This window comes from Neophocaena asiaeorientalis, unplaced genomic scaffold, assembly GCF_003031525.2.
Source record: "Neophocaena asiaeorientalis asiaeorientalis breed wild unplaced genomic scaffold, Neophocaena_asiaeorientalis_V1.1 scaffold204, whole genome shotgun sequence".
In the NCBI taxonomy this organism is placed as follows: domain Eukaryota; kingdom Metazoa; phylum Chordata; class Mammalia; order Artiodactyla; family Phocoenidae; genus Neophocaena; species Neophocaena asiaeorientalis.
In genome coordinates this window covers 6,092,646-6,109,380 of record NW_020173922.1, presented here as the reverse complement: position 1 = coordinate 6,109,380, position 16,735 = coordinate 6,092,646, and the positions used below count along the sequence as shown (strand labels likewise).

At 44.3% G+C, this 16,735-nt stretch overlaps 1 protein-coding gene and 1 pseudogene across 2 annotated transcripts in view; both read right to left on the bottom strand.

Annotated features, from left to right (window-relative positions):
* LOC112404340 (protocadherin gamma-C3) overlaps positions 1 to 10,851 on the bottom strand; it is a 154,542-nt gene extending 143,691 nt beyond the window's left edge. Inside the window, exon 1 of one of the 2 annotated variants that reach the window (XM_024752222.1) lies at positions 8,396 to 10,851. In XM_024752222.1, coding sequence (XP_024607990.1) covers positions 8,396 to 10,819 — 2,424 coding nt within the window. In that variant the 5' untranslated portion in view covers positions 10,820 to 10,851. Of the gene's footprint in view, positions 1 to 936; positions 3,447 to 8,395 lie in introns of those variants that run through there. The other variant, XM_024752226.1, reaches the window with a different exon arrangement.
* A 2,075-nt stretch (positions 10,852 to 12,926) lies between these two features.
* Positions 12,927 to 14,548, bottom strand: LOC112404487 (protocadherin gamma-B1 pseudogene; annotated as a pseudogene).
* Between the last annotated feature and the right edge of the window lie 2,187 nt (positions 14,549 to 16,735).

Sequence of the window (16,735 nt, the reverse complement as noted above, 5' to 3'; positions counted from 1 at the left end):
AAATAAAGTTTTAAGGAAGCAATGTGAGAATAGGTTGCAAAATTTTTCTCAATGTACAATTTTTCACAAGAGCAATTTGTTACTGTGCCTGAGAGAGAAAGATTTCTCCCATTTATTAAACACACTCTTAATAGCAGACACTGCATACCTCAAACTTTTCACAACCTGTTAAAATAGATCTGGGATCCCAAGACACTTAGATTGTAAAGATACGAAGAGTGCTGGTGTTCATGTCAGTCCTACCCATGCTCTGCTGTTGACAGGCCATGACAATTCAGTAAAATTCTTCCTTTCTTTGGTTCCCAGTTTCCCAAACTAGTGAGATGGAGAGCTCTCTTTACTCTTTTTTTTTTTTTTTGCGGTACGCGGGGCTCTCACTGCTGCAGCCTCTCCCATTGTGGAGCACAGGCTCCGGACGCGCAGGCTTAGCGGCCATGGCTAACGGGCCCAGCCGCTCCGCCGCATGTGGGATCATCCCGGACCAGGGGCACGAACCCGCGTCCCCTGCATCAGCAGGCGGACTCTCAACCACTGCGCCACCAGGGAAGCCCTCTCTTTACTCTTAAGTACTATAATTCTAAGAGGAATTGCAACTAAAATTAATAAAACTAATATAAAGACCCTGAAGGAAAAAGGAATAGCTTAAGGTCTCAACAGTAATAAACTTTCAGAGGGAAGGAATGTAAAGATGAGGAAGAAAAAGAAGTATTTTATGAAGTAAAAGCTTGTAACTATGATAAATAAATCATACCTGTCAGATAGAAAACCTATGTCAAAGATTTGTTTAAATATGATTATGATATTTAAGGCAGAAAACCACCTAAATTCTAGCCACAAAACAATAAAATATGAATTGAAGACTTCTACTCCGGTTAGGTGATTTGTTAATAAACATTGAAACCGCAAGGTAAAAAAGTGAATTAAATTAGAGCTCACCTTTAAAATAGTACCTGAGGCAAATGGGACCCCAGCATCTCCATGATTACTACTTGGCACCCAATAGGCATCTTCGCAGAGGAGATCCTGAGGGGGAGCCATTTCTGGGGTGACGCTGAGAAAATTAAATTCTGCCTTAGCTGATTGTGAGGCAACACACAGATTGTAGGAATAGGGCAATGTTCCCTCACTGTAGTTGGGGGGAACCACGGGTCCAGACTTGACACAGACACCAGGCTGAAAGCAGCCCCAGGCAGCGGGGCTGGAGGAGTGTCGAAGCTGTAGGGCGACCGCCAGAATCACTGCCAGGAGGAAGAGCACCGAGATCAAGGCCAAGGCCACCACCAGGTAAAACTGCAGCTCAGCTTGAGGGTCAGTGGGCTCAGAGTGGTCACTGAGGTCCGGCAGCGCCTCCTGCAGGCTGTCCGCGAAAACCAGGAGCAGCGTGGCGGTGGCCGAGAGGGCCGGCTGTCCCCCGTCGCGCACAGCAACCAGCAGGCGCTGGCGGGCCGCGTCCCTGTCGCCCAGGGCTCGCGCCGTGCGCACCTCGCCCGTGCGCAGCCCCACGCTGAAGAGTCCGGGCTCGCTGGCCTGCAGCACGTGGTAGGACAGCCAGGCGTTGTGTCCAGAGTCGGCGTCTACCGCCACCACCTTGGTGACCAGGTAGCCGGGCTGCGCGGCGCGCGGCACCGTGTCGAAGAGCGCCGAGCCGTCGGGCCCCAAGGCCGGGTACAGCACCCTGGGCGCGTTGTCGTTGCGGTCGCCCACCAGCACGCGCAGGCTCACGTTGGTGCTGAGCGCGGGCGAGCCGTGGTCGCGGGCCTGCAGCGTCAGCTCGAAGGCGCGCAGCTGCTCGTGGTCGAAGGCGCGCTGCGCGAACACCACGCCGCTCTGTGCGCTCACGGACACGTAGGACGACAGCGCGCGCGGCTCCAGGTCGCTGGCCAGGATGGAGTAGGAGATGTGGCCGTTGGGCCCCAAGTCTGGATCTGAAGCGCTAACTTGGGCGATGGCGGCTCCAGGCGGGTTGTTTTCTGCCACGTGGACCACGTAGGAGGCCTGGTGGAAAACTGGAGCGTTGTCGTTGACATCTGCGAGGCGCAGAGTGATGCTTATACTAGAGGAGAGGGGCTGCTTGCCTCTGTCGGTGGCCATTATAGTGACGTTGTATTCTGGGATCTCCTCCCGGTCCAGGGTCCGGTCTGTCACTAGCTTGTAATAGTTCTTCGAGTAGGATTTCAATATAAACTCGGCCTTTCCCAAGATTTGGCAGTAAACTTCTCCATTTTCTCCAGAGTCTCTATCTCTTGTTTTTATCAAGGCGATCACTGTTCCTGGTGGTGAATCCTCTGGTAGGGGAGTAAATATTGAAGCCACAATCACTTCTGGTGCACAGTCATTCTCATCGAGAATTTCGACTTGGACACTGCAATGGGCTGCTAGATCTCCAGGATCTTTCGCTTCTATGGTGAGAGTGTAACTACTAGCGATTTCAAAATCAAAATCATCCTTTGTCGTGATTTCTCCTGTTCTTCTGTCTAAGTTAAAAAATCGTTCCACTTGTTCATCCACATTATGAAAGGAGTAGATGATCTCTGCATTGACGCCCTCGTCCTGGTCGGTGGCTGTCAGTTGAAGCACTAAGAATCCAGGGGGCACACCCTCTTGCAGGCTGACCCTGTACACGTCCTGGCTGAACACTGGGGGATTATCGTTCGCATCTGTGACTTGGATTTGGATCTGGGTGGTGCCACTTTGGGGTGGGTCCCCACCGTCTACAGCTGTCAGGACCAGATGATGAAAATTCTGCTCTTCTCTGTCCAGAGAATGTTTCAGAATCAACTCAGGATATTTACGTCCATCTGGAGTCTGTTTCTCTGTGAGATCAAAGTGCTCATTTTCATTAAGGTTGTATCTTTGCAGTGAATTAGGACCAGCATCCAAATCCAGCGCCGGGTCTAGTGGAAATGTTTTACCTGGCTTAGTGGATTCTCCAATTTTTAAGTCAATCTTACTCTGTTTGAATAGCGGAGTGTTGTCATTTATATCCTGTACTATTACTGATACATGGAAAATATTTAGTGGGTTTTCAGCGACAGTATCGAAATCCAGAATGCACAGAGGCTTCTTCCCACAAATCTGCTCTCGGTCTATTCTATCACTCACAAGTAAGTCCCCGCTCTCAGGGTTTACAATAAAATATTCCTTCTCCGCGGTAACCCGCAACTTCCGGGCCGACAAGTCCCGGACACTGAGACCCAGATCCTTGGCGAGGTTTCCTACCACCGAGTTCTTGGCCAGCTCCTCGGGAATTGAGTAGCGAATTTGGTCTGGGAGAGCCCCGCGGAACAAAGACAGCAGGAAGGGCAACAGTACCTGCCGCCACAGCGCTCGGCCGCTCCTCTCTGCGCTTGGCCTCATCCTGTCTCCCTCCACTGCTGCTCCGCTCCTTGGTCGGGAGGAGGAATAAGCAAAATCCGGGATAGGGTCACTTTTCCTGCTTTCGTTTCCACTATCCAAACCTGTACTGGCCTCCCTTGTGTGGTTTGTTTGAGCAGGAAGTTACCCTTTCAGAGGTTCCCAAATGCGTCTCTGATTATCTTCTCTTCCTTCTTTTGGCCTACAGCGACGCCCAGAGGTTTTCCCCAGAAACTGCACTAATGACTTGTAAATGTTTTGCAAGGAACTATTTTTGTTTTCTCTTTTTTTGGGGGGAGATTTACAAGGAGTATTTATTTGTTTTTAAATAGGTATACATTCATACAGTTCGAAATTCAGAAGGCACAAATGGCATATTTTATAGGCTCTCCCTCTGCTTTCAACAACATATTTTTCCCAGGAGAAATGAGTGCTGTGTTTTTTGTGTATCATTCCATTAGTATGTTTTGTAGAGTCCAGCAGATTTCTAAAAATATTCTCCCCCGATTTTAGACACAAAAGGATACAATATACAATGTTTTGCATCTTGCTTTTTTCACTCATTATATCTTTTTTTTAATTGATGGAAATTTGCTTTTTATTTTTTGACAGTTTGCAGATGTTTCTTTCAAATTCTCAACCATTTGTTAGTAATAAAATGTAATTTTTTTGATTGTTATCAAATTTGAGGAAACTTCTATTGAGTTTCCTTGAAATCTGAGCTATAAGACTTTGGTGCATTTTATTTTATTAAATTAATTTTTATTGGAGTATAGTTGCTTTACAATGTTGTGTTAGTTTCTGCTGTACAGCAAAGTGAATCAGCTATACGTATACATATAACCTTTCTTTTTTGGATTTTCTTCTCATTTAGGTCACCACCAAGCATTGAGTAGAGTTCCCTGTGCTGTACAGTAGGTTCTCATTAGTTACCTATTTTATACATAGTAGTGTATATATAACTCACTATATCTTGAAGATAACATATTCTAACAGTACATAAAAAGGTTTTCCATTTTTAATTTCTTATGGCTATGAAGTAGCCCATCATATAATTGTGCAACAATTTATTTAACCAGAAATATTACTTTCTAAAAGAAACCCAGTGTCCACTCAAACAAAAGTGTATTTCCATGTGATATTAGTTATAAATTATCTACTGCCCTCCTAGGCATTTAAAAAATATATATCACTCTGATTCTGGAATGTATTCTTAATGCCAGCATGCAAATATGTCTGTCACAGTTTCAAGACAATTGATATTTCCAAATTATATTTTAAAGCTTCAGCATTTTAAACGATCTATCCTCAGATACGATTTGTTTCTCAATATTCATTTATTATTTTCTCTTTCCTCTCCTCATGCCAGCTAGTTGTATCATACCACATTCCTGTTTTACTCTATGTATTGCACCACAATTTCCCATGAAGACAAAGGCATTTAGAAACTCAAACTCTCCTTCTTAAGCTGAATTGAGGCATAGTCCACAAACTATTGCTACAATTTCCAGGTATCCAAAGTTCACTAAATTTTTGCAGTCCTAGACATTCATGAATATTTTCCCCAAGTCATATCATCCCAGAGCCCAACGGTGACAGAGATACCTATGAGCAATTTTGGGGACCAGGGCTGAGACCTTCTTACTAAATAGCATAAATCATATCAGTTTAGAATCTAAGTCACCCAACCTGTATAAGAGGCTCCCAAGATGAAAAAGGAAAGATTTTTGAAAGTTATGTTTTCCTCAGAAATCAAAAAGGGTCTCATAGTGATACCATAATAGGTAGTTCAGAAATTATTAAAATCACTCCTTCAAGCTATTAAATATGAGTGAAATTAAATGGGCAATATTTTTGGTAATCACAGAAGTGCACCAAGGGAATCACACATAGTCAGTTGGTGCATCTCACAAACTGCAACAACACAATATATGAAATGTACCAATCCAGTTGAGAAACTATCCCTGTTAAAGTTATATCTAAATGTTAAGTATATTCCCCAATATTTATAAATTGCCATTGTTTAATCATAATGGAAAATACCTATCCCAAAGGAAATAAAAGTAAATTTCAAGCAAAGTACATTAGGGTGTAAAAAGAGGAAATTTTAAAATACTCAATCCAGACACAACAACAGCTTCATAAGGGAGAATGCTTTAATATAAATATACACAATTGCCTCCTTAATAATTGTGAATTATTTCACAATTCTAATCTATCCTTTCAGTAATGCCTAAAGGAAAATGGCTTTAAAGACGTGAGAGGCAGCAGAGAAGAAAAAGAAATAGAAGGAATTCAAATCGGAAAAGAAGTAAAGCTGTCACTGTTTGCAGATGACATGATACTATACATAGAGAATACTAAAAGATGCTACCAGAAAACTACTAGAGCTAATCAATGAATTTGGTAAAGTAGCAGGATACAAAATTAATGCACAGAAATCTCTCACATTCCTATACACTAATGATGAAAAATCTGAAAGAGAAATTAAGGAAACACTCCCATTTACCACTGCAACAAAAATAACAAACTACCTAGGAATAAACCTACCTAAGGAGGCCAAAGACTGTATGCAGAAAACTATAAGACACTGATGAAAGAAATTAAAGATGATACAAATAGATGGAGAGATATACCACGTTTTAGGATTGGAAGAATCAACATTGTGAAAATGACTATACTACCCAAAGCAATCTACAGATTCATTGCAACCCCTATAAAACTACCAATGGCATTTTTCACAGAACTAGAACAAAAAATTTCACAATTTGTATGGAAACACAAAAGACCCTGAATAGCCAAAGCAATCCTGAGAAAGAAAAACAGAGCTGGAGGAATCAGGCTCCTGGACTTCAGACTACACTACAAAGCTACAGTAATCAAGACAGTACAGCACTGGCACAAAAACAGAAATATAGATCAATGGAACAGGACAGAAAGCCCAGAGATAAACCCACGCACATATGGTCAACTTATTTTTTTTTAATTTATTTTATTTTTTATTTTTGGCTGCATTGGGTCTTCATTGCTGCACACGGGCTTCCTCTAGTTGTGGTGAGCGGGGGCTACTCTTCGTTGTGGTGCATGGGCTTCTCACTGCGGTGGCTTCTCTTGTTGCAGAGCACAGGCTCTAGGCGCACGGGCTTCAGTAGTTATGGCACACAGGCTCAGTAATTGTGGCTCGCGAGATCTAGAGCGCAGGCTCAGTAGTTGTGGCACACAAGCTAAGCTGCTCCGCGGCATGTGGGATCTTCCTGGACCAGGGCTCAAACCCGTTTCTCCTGCATTGGCAGGCGGATTCTTAACCATTGCACCACCAGGGAAGCCCTGGTCACCTTATTTTTGATAAAGGAGGCAAGAATATACAATGGAGAGAAGACAGCCTCTTCAATAAATGGTGCTGGGAAAACTGGACAGCCGCATGTAAAAGAATGAAATTAGAACACTCCCTAACACCATACACAAAAATAAGCTCAAAATGGATTAAAGACCTAAATGTAAGGCCAGACACTATAAAACTCTAGAGGAAAACATAGACAGAAAACTCTATGACATAAACCACAGCAAGATTCTTTTTGACCCACCTCCTAGAGAAATGGAAATAAAAACAAAAATAAACAAATGGGACCTAATGAATCTTAAAAGCTTTTGCACAGCAAAGGAAACCATAAACAAGATGAAAAGACAACGCTCAGAATGGGAGAAAATATTTGCAAACAAAGCAACTGACAAAGGATTAATCTCCAAAATATACAAGCAGTTCATGCACCTCAGTCTCAAAAAATCAAACAACTCAATCCAAAAATGGGCAGAAAACCTAAATAGACATTTCTCCAAAGAAGATATACAGATTTTCGACAAACACATGAAAGGATGCTCAACATCACACATCATTAGGGAAATGCAAATCAAAAGTACAATGAGGTATCACCTCACACCGGTCAGAATGGCCATCATCAAAAAATCTACAAACAATAAATGCTGGAGAAGGTGTGGAGAAAAGGGAACCCTCTTGCACTGTTGGTGGGAATGTAAATTGATACAGCCACTATGGAGAACAGTATGGAGGTTCCTTAAAAAACTAAAAATAGAACTACCATATGAACCAGCAATCCCACTACTGGGCATGTACCCTGAGAAAACCATAATTCAAAAAGAGTCATGTACCAAAATGTTCATTGCAGCACTATGTACAATAGCCAGGACATGGAAACAACCTAAGTGTCCATCGACAGATGAATGGATAAAGAAGATGTGGCACATATATACAATGGAATATTACTCAGCCATAAAAAGAAATGAAATTGAGCTATTTGTAATCAGGTGGATAGACCTAGAGTCTGTCATACAGAGTGAAGTAAGTCAGAAAGAGAAAAATACCATATGCTAACACATATATATGGACTCAAAAAATAAAAAAAGGTTATGAAGAACCTAGGGGCAGGACAGGAATAAGGACGCAGACATAGAGAATGGACTTGAGGACATGGGGAGGAGGAAGGGTAAGCTGTGACAAAGTGAGAGAGTGGCATGGACATATATACACTACGAAACGTAAAATAGATAGCTAGTGAGAAGCAGCCACATAGCACAGGGAGATCAGCTCAGTGCTTTGTGACCACCTAGAGGGGTTGGATAGGGAGAGTGGGAGGGAGGGAGACGCAAGAGGGAACAGATATGGGAACATATGTATATGTACAACTGATTCACTTTGTTATAAAGCAGAAACGAACACACCATTGTAAAGCAATTATACTCCAATAAAGATGTTAAAAAATAATAAAAAAATAAAGACGTGAGAGGGTTAGAAGTATAAACTTAAGAAATTGCTGCTGAAACTATAACCGAATGAAGATTACAAAGGATAAGTAATCAACAACTATTAGGCGTAGTAACTGTTATTTATCATTATTGAAGGATCATTTGCCGTTCCACTTTAAAGCACTTTAAAGAATACTAAAAAAGAAGTGTCTTTTATATGTAATTGGAGACATTTATGCAGCTCTCTGCCTACGTTTCAGTGCGGCAAGATCTGACTCACCTGTTGAAGACTGGGTTCTCCTTTTCTTTCAGGTAAATCTTGAGATATCAAGAGAGGCTCGCTTTTCTCACAGCTTTCCTGGCTGATGAGCGTGTCCGCGTAGTTGGGCTGCGGGAAGATCACGTGACTCCCCCGCGAGTCCGCGGTGAGCGAGACCTCGTGAGAATAGGTCTGCAGGAAAGCCCGCACCCCGTCCACACCCACAAAGTGGGAGGCGGGCACGCTGGCCAACCTGCTGCCTGAAGCCTGGAGCAGATGCGACATGTGCCAGCGCCGCAGTCTGAGCGCCAGCAGCACGATGATAAATGCGAGGAAGACGCAGGAGACCGCGGCCACCGCCACCACTAGGTAGAGCGTGAGGCCCGAGTCATTAGGGTCCGCTGAGGGCTTCAGGCTGCCTAGGTCAGTCAGGACGTCTGGGATGCTGTCAGCCACGACCACCGTGAGTGTGACTGTGGCGGAGAGAGGGGGCTGGCCGTGGTCCTGGACCGCCACCACCAGGCTCTGCTTGAGCGCGTCTCTGTCCAGCAGGGCCCGCGCTGTGCGCACCTCGCCCGTGTGCAGCCCCACCGCGAAGAGTCCTGGCTCGCTGGCCTTGAGCAGGCGGTAGGACAGCCAGGCGTTCTGGCCCGAGTCTCTGTCCACAGCCACCACCTTGGTCACCAGGTAGCCGGGCTCTGCGGAGCGGGGTGCCAGCTCCACACCGGTGGAACCGTCGGTGGGAAGGGCAGGGTACAGAATCTCAGGTGCGTTGTCGTTCTGGTCCAGCACGAATATGGTCAGAGACACGTTACTGCTGAGTGGAGGGTCCCCGCTGTCGCTGGCTGTCACAAGTAGCTGCAGGTCTCTAACCTGTTCATAGTCAAAGGAGCGCAGAGCATACAATACACCTGTGTCAGAGTTGATAGAGACATAGGAGGAGAGAGGCGCCCCTTGCAGCTTGTCCTCAGCCAGAGAGTAAGTGACCATTGAGTTCTCGTTACTGTCAGGGTCACGGGCGGTCACAGAGAAGATAGAAGCTCCCTTAGGATTGTTTTCTGGAATGTAGGCCAAGTAGGAAGCTTGAGGGAAGGCAGGTGGGTTGTCATTGATGTCTGCCACGTTCAGTGAGATGTGTGTTTCTGTAGACAATGGTGGAGTTCCGTGGTCAGTGGCAGTTACAGTGATGTTATATTCTGAGACTTCTTCCCTATCCAGAGTCCTGTGTGTCAACAACCGATGATAATTTCCAAAGGTCTTTTCAAGTGTGAATGGCAGATTATCTGGAATAGAACATGTGACAAGGCCATTCTCTCCTGAATCACTGTCATGCACATTGAAAAGTGCAATTACTGTGCCTGGGGAAGAAGTTTCTTGAATAGAGCTGGTGAGAGATGTAACTGTGACTTCTGGGGCATTGTCATTTACATCCAGAATTGTCACCAGTACCTTACTTCTGGCTCGGAGACCAGGCCCATCATGGGCTTCTACATCTATATCATAGAACCCAGAGTCCTCATAATCCAGATCCCCCAATATTGTTATGTCCCCAGTCAGAGAATTCAAGTGGAATAGCTGGGATATTTTATCTCTTACTTTCCGGAAAGAATATGTGACTTCTCCATTGGCTCCTTCATCTGTATCCGTGGCTTTTACTGTGAGTAGCCTGGAGCCCACCGGCACGTTCTCCTGCACACTCACACGGTACTCGGGCTGAGTGAATACTGGGGCATTGTCGTTGGTATCCACAAGTGTTACATGAATCCTGGCAGTGCCAGAGTGAACCTGGTCGCCTCCGTCGAAGGCGGTGAGAACGAGATGGTGAACCGCCTCTTCCTCGCGGTCCAGGGCGCGCTCCAGCACGAGCTCAGGGTACTTAATCCCATCAGCTCCTCTTTGCACATCCAGGGAGAAGTGACCATTCGAGCTGAGCTGGTAACCCTGCAGAGAGTTTATCCCTATATCCGGATCAAAAGCTTCAGGAAGAGGAAATCTTGTCCCAGGAGTTTCATTTTCAGCTACTTTTATTTCCCTTTGCTCTGCCCCAAAGTTGGGCGCGTTATCATTAACATCGATTATTTCCACTTCTACTCCAAAAATCTTCACGTTGTCCTCTAGGAGAATCTCCAGGTTTACTACACACTTTGGAGATCTGTCACAGAGCTCCTCCCGGTCTATCCTGCCCGCAGTGACCAAGCTGCCGCTTCTCAGGTTCAGAGCAAAAAGCTGCGTCCTACCTCTGGAGACGATGCGGACTCCGCGCTCCGCCAGCTCCCGGGGCTCCAGCCCCAGGTCCTTGGCGATGTTGCCCACGAAGGAGCCGTTCTCCAGCTCCTCAGGCACCGAGTAGAGGATATGTTCGGCCCGGATTTCCCACAGGGCCCCCAAGAGAACGCAGATCCCGATCAGCCGGCTGCAGTCTGGGCAATAAGTAGAAGCCGCCATTACAGCCCCGCGGCGGAATAGCTTGCTCGTGGGTGTTCCCTTGGTGGAGGCCTGAGGATCCCAAGGACCTTCAGGGTCCAAGATAATGTGCTTTCACCGTTGGATGCTGGCGCTCTCGGGGGTCCAGTTCGAAGCTTTCTAAAGCCCCAGAGCTACTGCTTTGTAATGCAGAAATCTTGTGGTTTGTATTAATTTCCTGGTTCTTTTCTTCCCCCGATTGGTGAACAGCGACACTCAGAGTCCTAACCTGTTACTGCAGTCTATTCTTGGTAAATAAAGTATCACTTGTGTACACCATTTCTTTTCCCTATTCTATTTTTCCCCAAAATGATAAAAGTCAAACACCTGCTGTTCAATTTGCAATGAAAATCCAGAAGTGATCCAAAGATTGCTGTACAATAAGACTTATAAAATAATTTATTTTTTCAGAGACAATTTTTTTTTTGGTAAGAATTTTTCTACCTCTTTTTAAGTTTTTGCATTATTTATTCTCATAGCCCAATTTCACTACTGTGTATTGCATAAGAGACATATTTATCCCTCCCAGGAGCAAGGTTATACTTGAAGACTGAAAGAATAAATGGATGCAAAGACAGGTCTGGGCTCCAGTCCCAACCTATGCAGAAACAAGTATTCTCACACGGGTTGACCCTTTAGAACCTGGGGCAAATTTTCAATTCCCTTGTAAGAAAATATCTACTGTTCAAAGAGTTAGCCTTACCCCTGTGCAAATGAGCTTGGCAAATATGATAATAGGTTTGGGAAAGACATTTGCTCATTAATTTTATATAAGAAGATTCTAGGCCACAGGTTATATCTGTGATGATCATGTGCACAGTGAGTCCTCACTCTAGAACAGCACCTTTCCTAGAGTATACACTGAAATAGGCTTTCAATGCTTAACGAATGAGTCATTAATGCAGCTGCAAAATCTAAAACAATGGGTAAATAACTGATCTTAAAAGGAAATAATAAAGGTAAGAAGACAGAAAAGTTAAACTGAAGCACTGTGAAGAGGAAATGGTGTTTCAGTGATCGTTTCCACATTAGGACACATCCAGAAGGTATTATCTTACTTTTATTTATAAGTTTACTTTAGTTTTGATTTTAGAAATAACCAGTAAAAGGAAATATTTTAGTAATTGTATATAATCACTGCATGTTTCATAGTTTTCTTATTCATGAATACTTAATTTACTAATGTGAGAAAACTTGAAATAAAGCAGCAAGTACTCAGTTCTTTAGATTATTACTCACATAATAATTAGTTTCTAGAAATTACTCATAAATTTTGACCAGACACAAAAGTCCGTTAACTATTCAGAGTTTTAAAATTCTCAGACTTTGGAGAATAGATTAAAGGTATTTTTCACAATCCTCAAAAGACTCACAAATTGCTGGGGATTGGGAGGTAAAGTAAAATATTTTGAAAAAATTTGACTCACTTCTCAGAAACCTATACTTAAAAAGTAATATAGAAAAGGCTCTGCATACAAAAAATGTTTGTTACATTCCTTACTATACTAGTGACAAAGTAGAAAGGGTATAAAAATAAATTATTTAAGAATGGTCAAGAAAAAAAAAAAAGAATGGTCAAGAAAATTATTCTTGACAGATTTTGAAGTGGGAAAAAAGACCCAAAGTTAGTGATTCAAATGTAAAACCTGGCAGTCTTTGCTGCACGTGGTAAGGCAAAAAAGTGCTAAGAGAATTATTGGAAGGCTATATTAAAATACACATCGCAGAGAAAAGATAAACAACTAGAATGTATTTGATGAAGATGAACATTAACTTAGGCAGAAAGAACTGTCAATACATTTACAATCTTGAAAAAAAGGAGTATTACACATCAACTAATTAAGGGCAGTTCTATTACTAAGGGTGGTGACATCCAAGAAAAAGCTATCTTTAGCAGGATTTGTTGACCATATAGAAATGCCAAGAGTGCAAATTGAATAGCAATTAGGTAACTTCCAAGACTACTGAGCAATCAAGGGACCAATCTCCACCCATCCTATATACCTCCTCTCCCACTACCACCACTAGAACAATGAACAAGGACCGAAAATAATGATGCACTGTCGAGAATAAAATACAATAATAAAATTTAAGAAAGTCTGCAAAAACTCACGTGATGGGAAAAAGAGGAATCATAAGAGATTTGGGAGTCTTCATTACTGGCACATATACCCATAGAAGGATCTTCTCCTAGGAGATCCGGAGGGGTAGCTGTTTCTTGGGTCACGTTGTGAAAATTGAATTTCACAATTTAAATCGCACAATTGAATGCGAGGCAACACACACATTGTAGGAATAGAGCAATGTTCCGTCACTGTAGTTGGGGGGAACCCTCCGTCCAGACTTGGAACTCAGACCAGGCTTAAAGCAGCTCCAGGCAGCGGGGCTGGAGGAGCGTCGAAGGTGTAGGGCGACCGCCAGAATCACTGCCAGGAGGAAGAGCACCGAGATCAAGGCCAAGGTCACCACCAGCTAAAACTGCAGCTCAGCTTGTGGGTCAGTGGGCTCAGAGAGGTCACTGAGGTCCGGCAGCGCCTCCTGCAGGCTGTCCGCGAAAACCAGGTGCAGCGTGGCGGTGGCCGAGAGGGCCGGCTGTCCCCCGTCGCGCACAGCAACCAGCAGGCGCTGGCGGGCCGCGTCCCTGTCGCCCAGGGCCCGCGCAGTGCGCCTCTCGCCCGTGCGCAGCCCCACGCTGAAAAGTCCGGGCTCGCTGGCCTGCAGCACGTGGTAGGACAGCCAGGCGTTGTGTCCAGAGTCGGCGTCTACCGCCACCACCTTGGTGACCAGGTAGCCGGGCTGCGCGGCGCGCGGCACCGTGTCGAACAGCGCCGAGCCGTCGGGCCCCAGCGCCGGGTACAGCACCCTGGGCGCGTTGTCGTTGCGGTCGCCCACCAGCACGCGCAGGCTCACGTTGGCGCTGAGCGCGGGCGAGCCGTGGTCGCGGGCCTGCAGCGTCAGCTCGAAGGCGCGCAGCTGCTCGTGGTCGAAGGCACACTGCGCGAACACCACGTCGCTCTGTGCGCTCACGAACACGTAGGACGACAGCGCGCGCGGCTCCAGGTCGCTGGCCACGATGGAGTAGGAGACGTGGCCGTTGGGCCCCAAGTGTGGATCTGAAGCGCTAACTTGGGCGGTGGAGGCTCCAGGCGGGTTGTTTTCTGCCACGTGGACCACGTAGGAGGCCTGGTGGAAAACTGGAGCGTTGTCGTTGACATCGCGGATGTGTAGGGTGATGCTTGTAATGTAGGAGAGGGGCGGCTTGCCCTTGTCGGTGGCTGTGATGGTAACATTGTACTCTGCCCTCTGCTCTCGGTCTAGGGCACCGTCAATCACTAGCTTGTAATAATTCTTGGAGGTGAATTCTAATTTGAAGGGAACTCCTTCCTGAATATAGCATGTCACCATATCATTTTGCCCAGAATCCTGGTCTCGGACTTTAATGAGGGCTATTACGGTTCCAAGGTCTGAGCCCTCGGGAATCTGGCTAGAGAAGGACATTAATGTCACCTCTGCACTCACACTGAAAAACTCCTCTGCACTAATCCGCACTTTTCGAGCTGGCAACTCCTGGACACTGAGCCTCAGATCCTTGGCCAGGTTCCCCACCTTCGAGCCCTTGGCCAGCTCCTCTGAAATCGAGTACTGGATCTCCTGGGAGATTGCCCTCCACAACAAAGACAGCAGGAAGAGAAGCAGTACCTGACTTCTCATTGTTTCAGCTTTTCTGGAGCTCCTAAGCATTTCTTGAACTCTCTGGGAAGCTGCTCTTCAAGATGTCTCTGGGGTGTTTAAAAAAATCAATGACAGCTCCCTGGACTTTTGAGATTTGAGGGTAGGACTTATTTGTCAGGCGCTTGAGGTTGCACAGGAGGTGGGTTTGCATTCTGATGTGCACAGGACAAAGCAGAAAAACACTCTGCCCATCACTCCTGCAGAACTGAGAACCCTTATGTTCCCTTTGGTCAACAGTAGCACCCGGAGGTTGTCTGAGAAAACTGCATATTGCCCGACGATTTATTCCTCAAACTGTAAGCTCTTGAACCTATATATCTTGTCTTTTTATTTGTTGGAAAGAACAAACTATTCAAATTTTCCCTTTAAATCTGATATTTTCTAGCTTTTCATAATCTTTGAAGTGTTGCCATCATTTTATTCTTCTTTCTTCATTAAATATTTTTCATAAGGCATACAGCTTTTTTTTTTTTCAGTTTTGGGGGCAGAAATATCTTCAGTGATTCCACTGTATTTATAAACACTGGCATGACTAGTATGGATGTAACCAATTAGGTTACTGGTAGTGGATAAAAAGGTCTAATCTTTGCAAAAAAAAGGAGTGAGTCAAAGCCCTAGACTTATTTTAATATATTGCTCATCATTTTAAAACATAGATAATCTTCCCATTACGTACAGAGGAGCCTGATATTTTGTTAAAGAGACCAATCTAAGCACAAGAGACCAATTTGAGCACACACATGTTTTTATAAAACTAAATCCTGTGTAAGCTTATTTATTTCTTTGAAGTCAGTGCTTCTTTACTATATGACTGTATACACAAATACTCCTTAATGCCAATTCTCAGCTCCAGTAAATTTATACCATTAATAAGTGTAATGAGTTTGATTTGACCACTGGTAAATCTTGGAGAGGAAGTGAGAGTTCTTAGACACTCCATTTTGAAACTTACCTGTAATCCTTGAACCAGTCTTGGGTAACTAAAACAAACACCTTTATTTCAAATGCACTACCGAATTAAATACAAACTCAACAATTTATTCTGTTATTTTGCAGTGCTAATCAATACCCCTCTTACATTCCAGTCAAGAAAGATTATTATCTGTTTTCTGAAGACATCGTTTCCTTTGTTTTCCCTACTTCATGCCTTTATACTTTCTGTTCCTCTTATTATAAACCCTCCTCCCTTTTTATTGTAATGAAGTCTTGCCTATCCTTCAAAAATCCTTTTTAGTTAAAATGGGATGTCTGAGACTTCTTATAATCCATACAAGTAGATGCCTTTGTACTCTGTGCATTTTCCCAGGGTATATGTAGGCTATGCTTTTTTTTTTTAATTAATTATTTTTGGATGCATTGGGTCTTCGTTGCTGTGTGCGGGCTTTCTCTAGTTGTGGACAGTGTGGGCTATTCTACGCCGCGGTGCGTGGGCTTCTCATTGAGGAGCATGGGCTCTAGAGTGCAGGCTCAGTAGTGGCGCCAGGCTTAGTTGCTCCGCGGCATGTGGGATCTTCCCGGACCAGGGCTCGAACCCGTGTCCCCTCCATTGGCAGGCAGATTCTTAACGACTGAGCCACCTAGGCTATGTTTTATATGAAATTCTTAGAAAATTCTCTTTGAACGTATAAAGTTCCCCTGACCCTAGCCATTTAATTTTTTTTCTCATTACAAGGAAAGGTATATTAATATTGTAAAGATTTTTCCTAAAAAATATTCCAAAGGTAATGTGCCTTTTTTCTGTGATGCATTTGCAGGCTTGAGTGAGAATATACACTTCTCTGCTTTCAGTTATTTTGTTCAGGTCCTTTTGTCTCACACTTTTGACTGTACCTTTTCCTAACACACTGAAGGAGAGCTGTATTCCTTTGTTTGAGACCTAATGAAATCTATTTTGGCCTAATTTTGGATGACCCTCTGGTGCGATTTTATGGGTGAAATTAATTTCATAAATTTCAAAATGGGCCAACAATTTCTAGCCCAAGAAAGTTGTAGGACTCCTATTCCATTGTTGAAGTGGATGGTCTGGAAACCTCTCATAGAGGTTAAGACATATCTCCTTACATTTTAAAATCCTTCCCAAAGGACAAGACCTGCCAACTCCAAGGCTCATAACAGTTTAGGCAATTGAGCTTCCCACCTTCAGAGAAAAGGCTGAAATCCTTATGG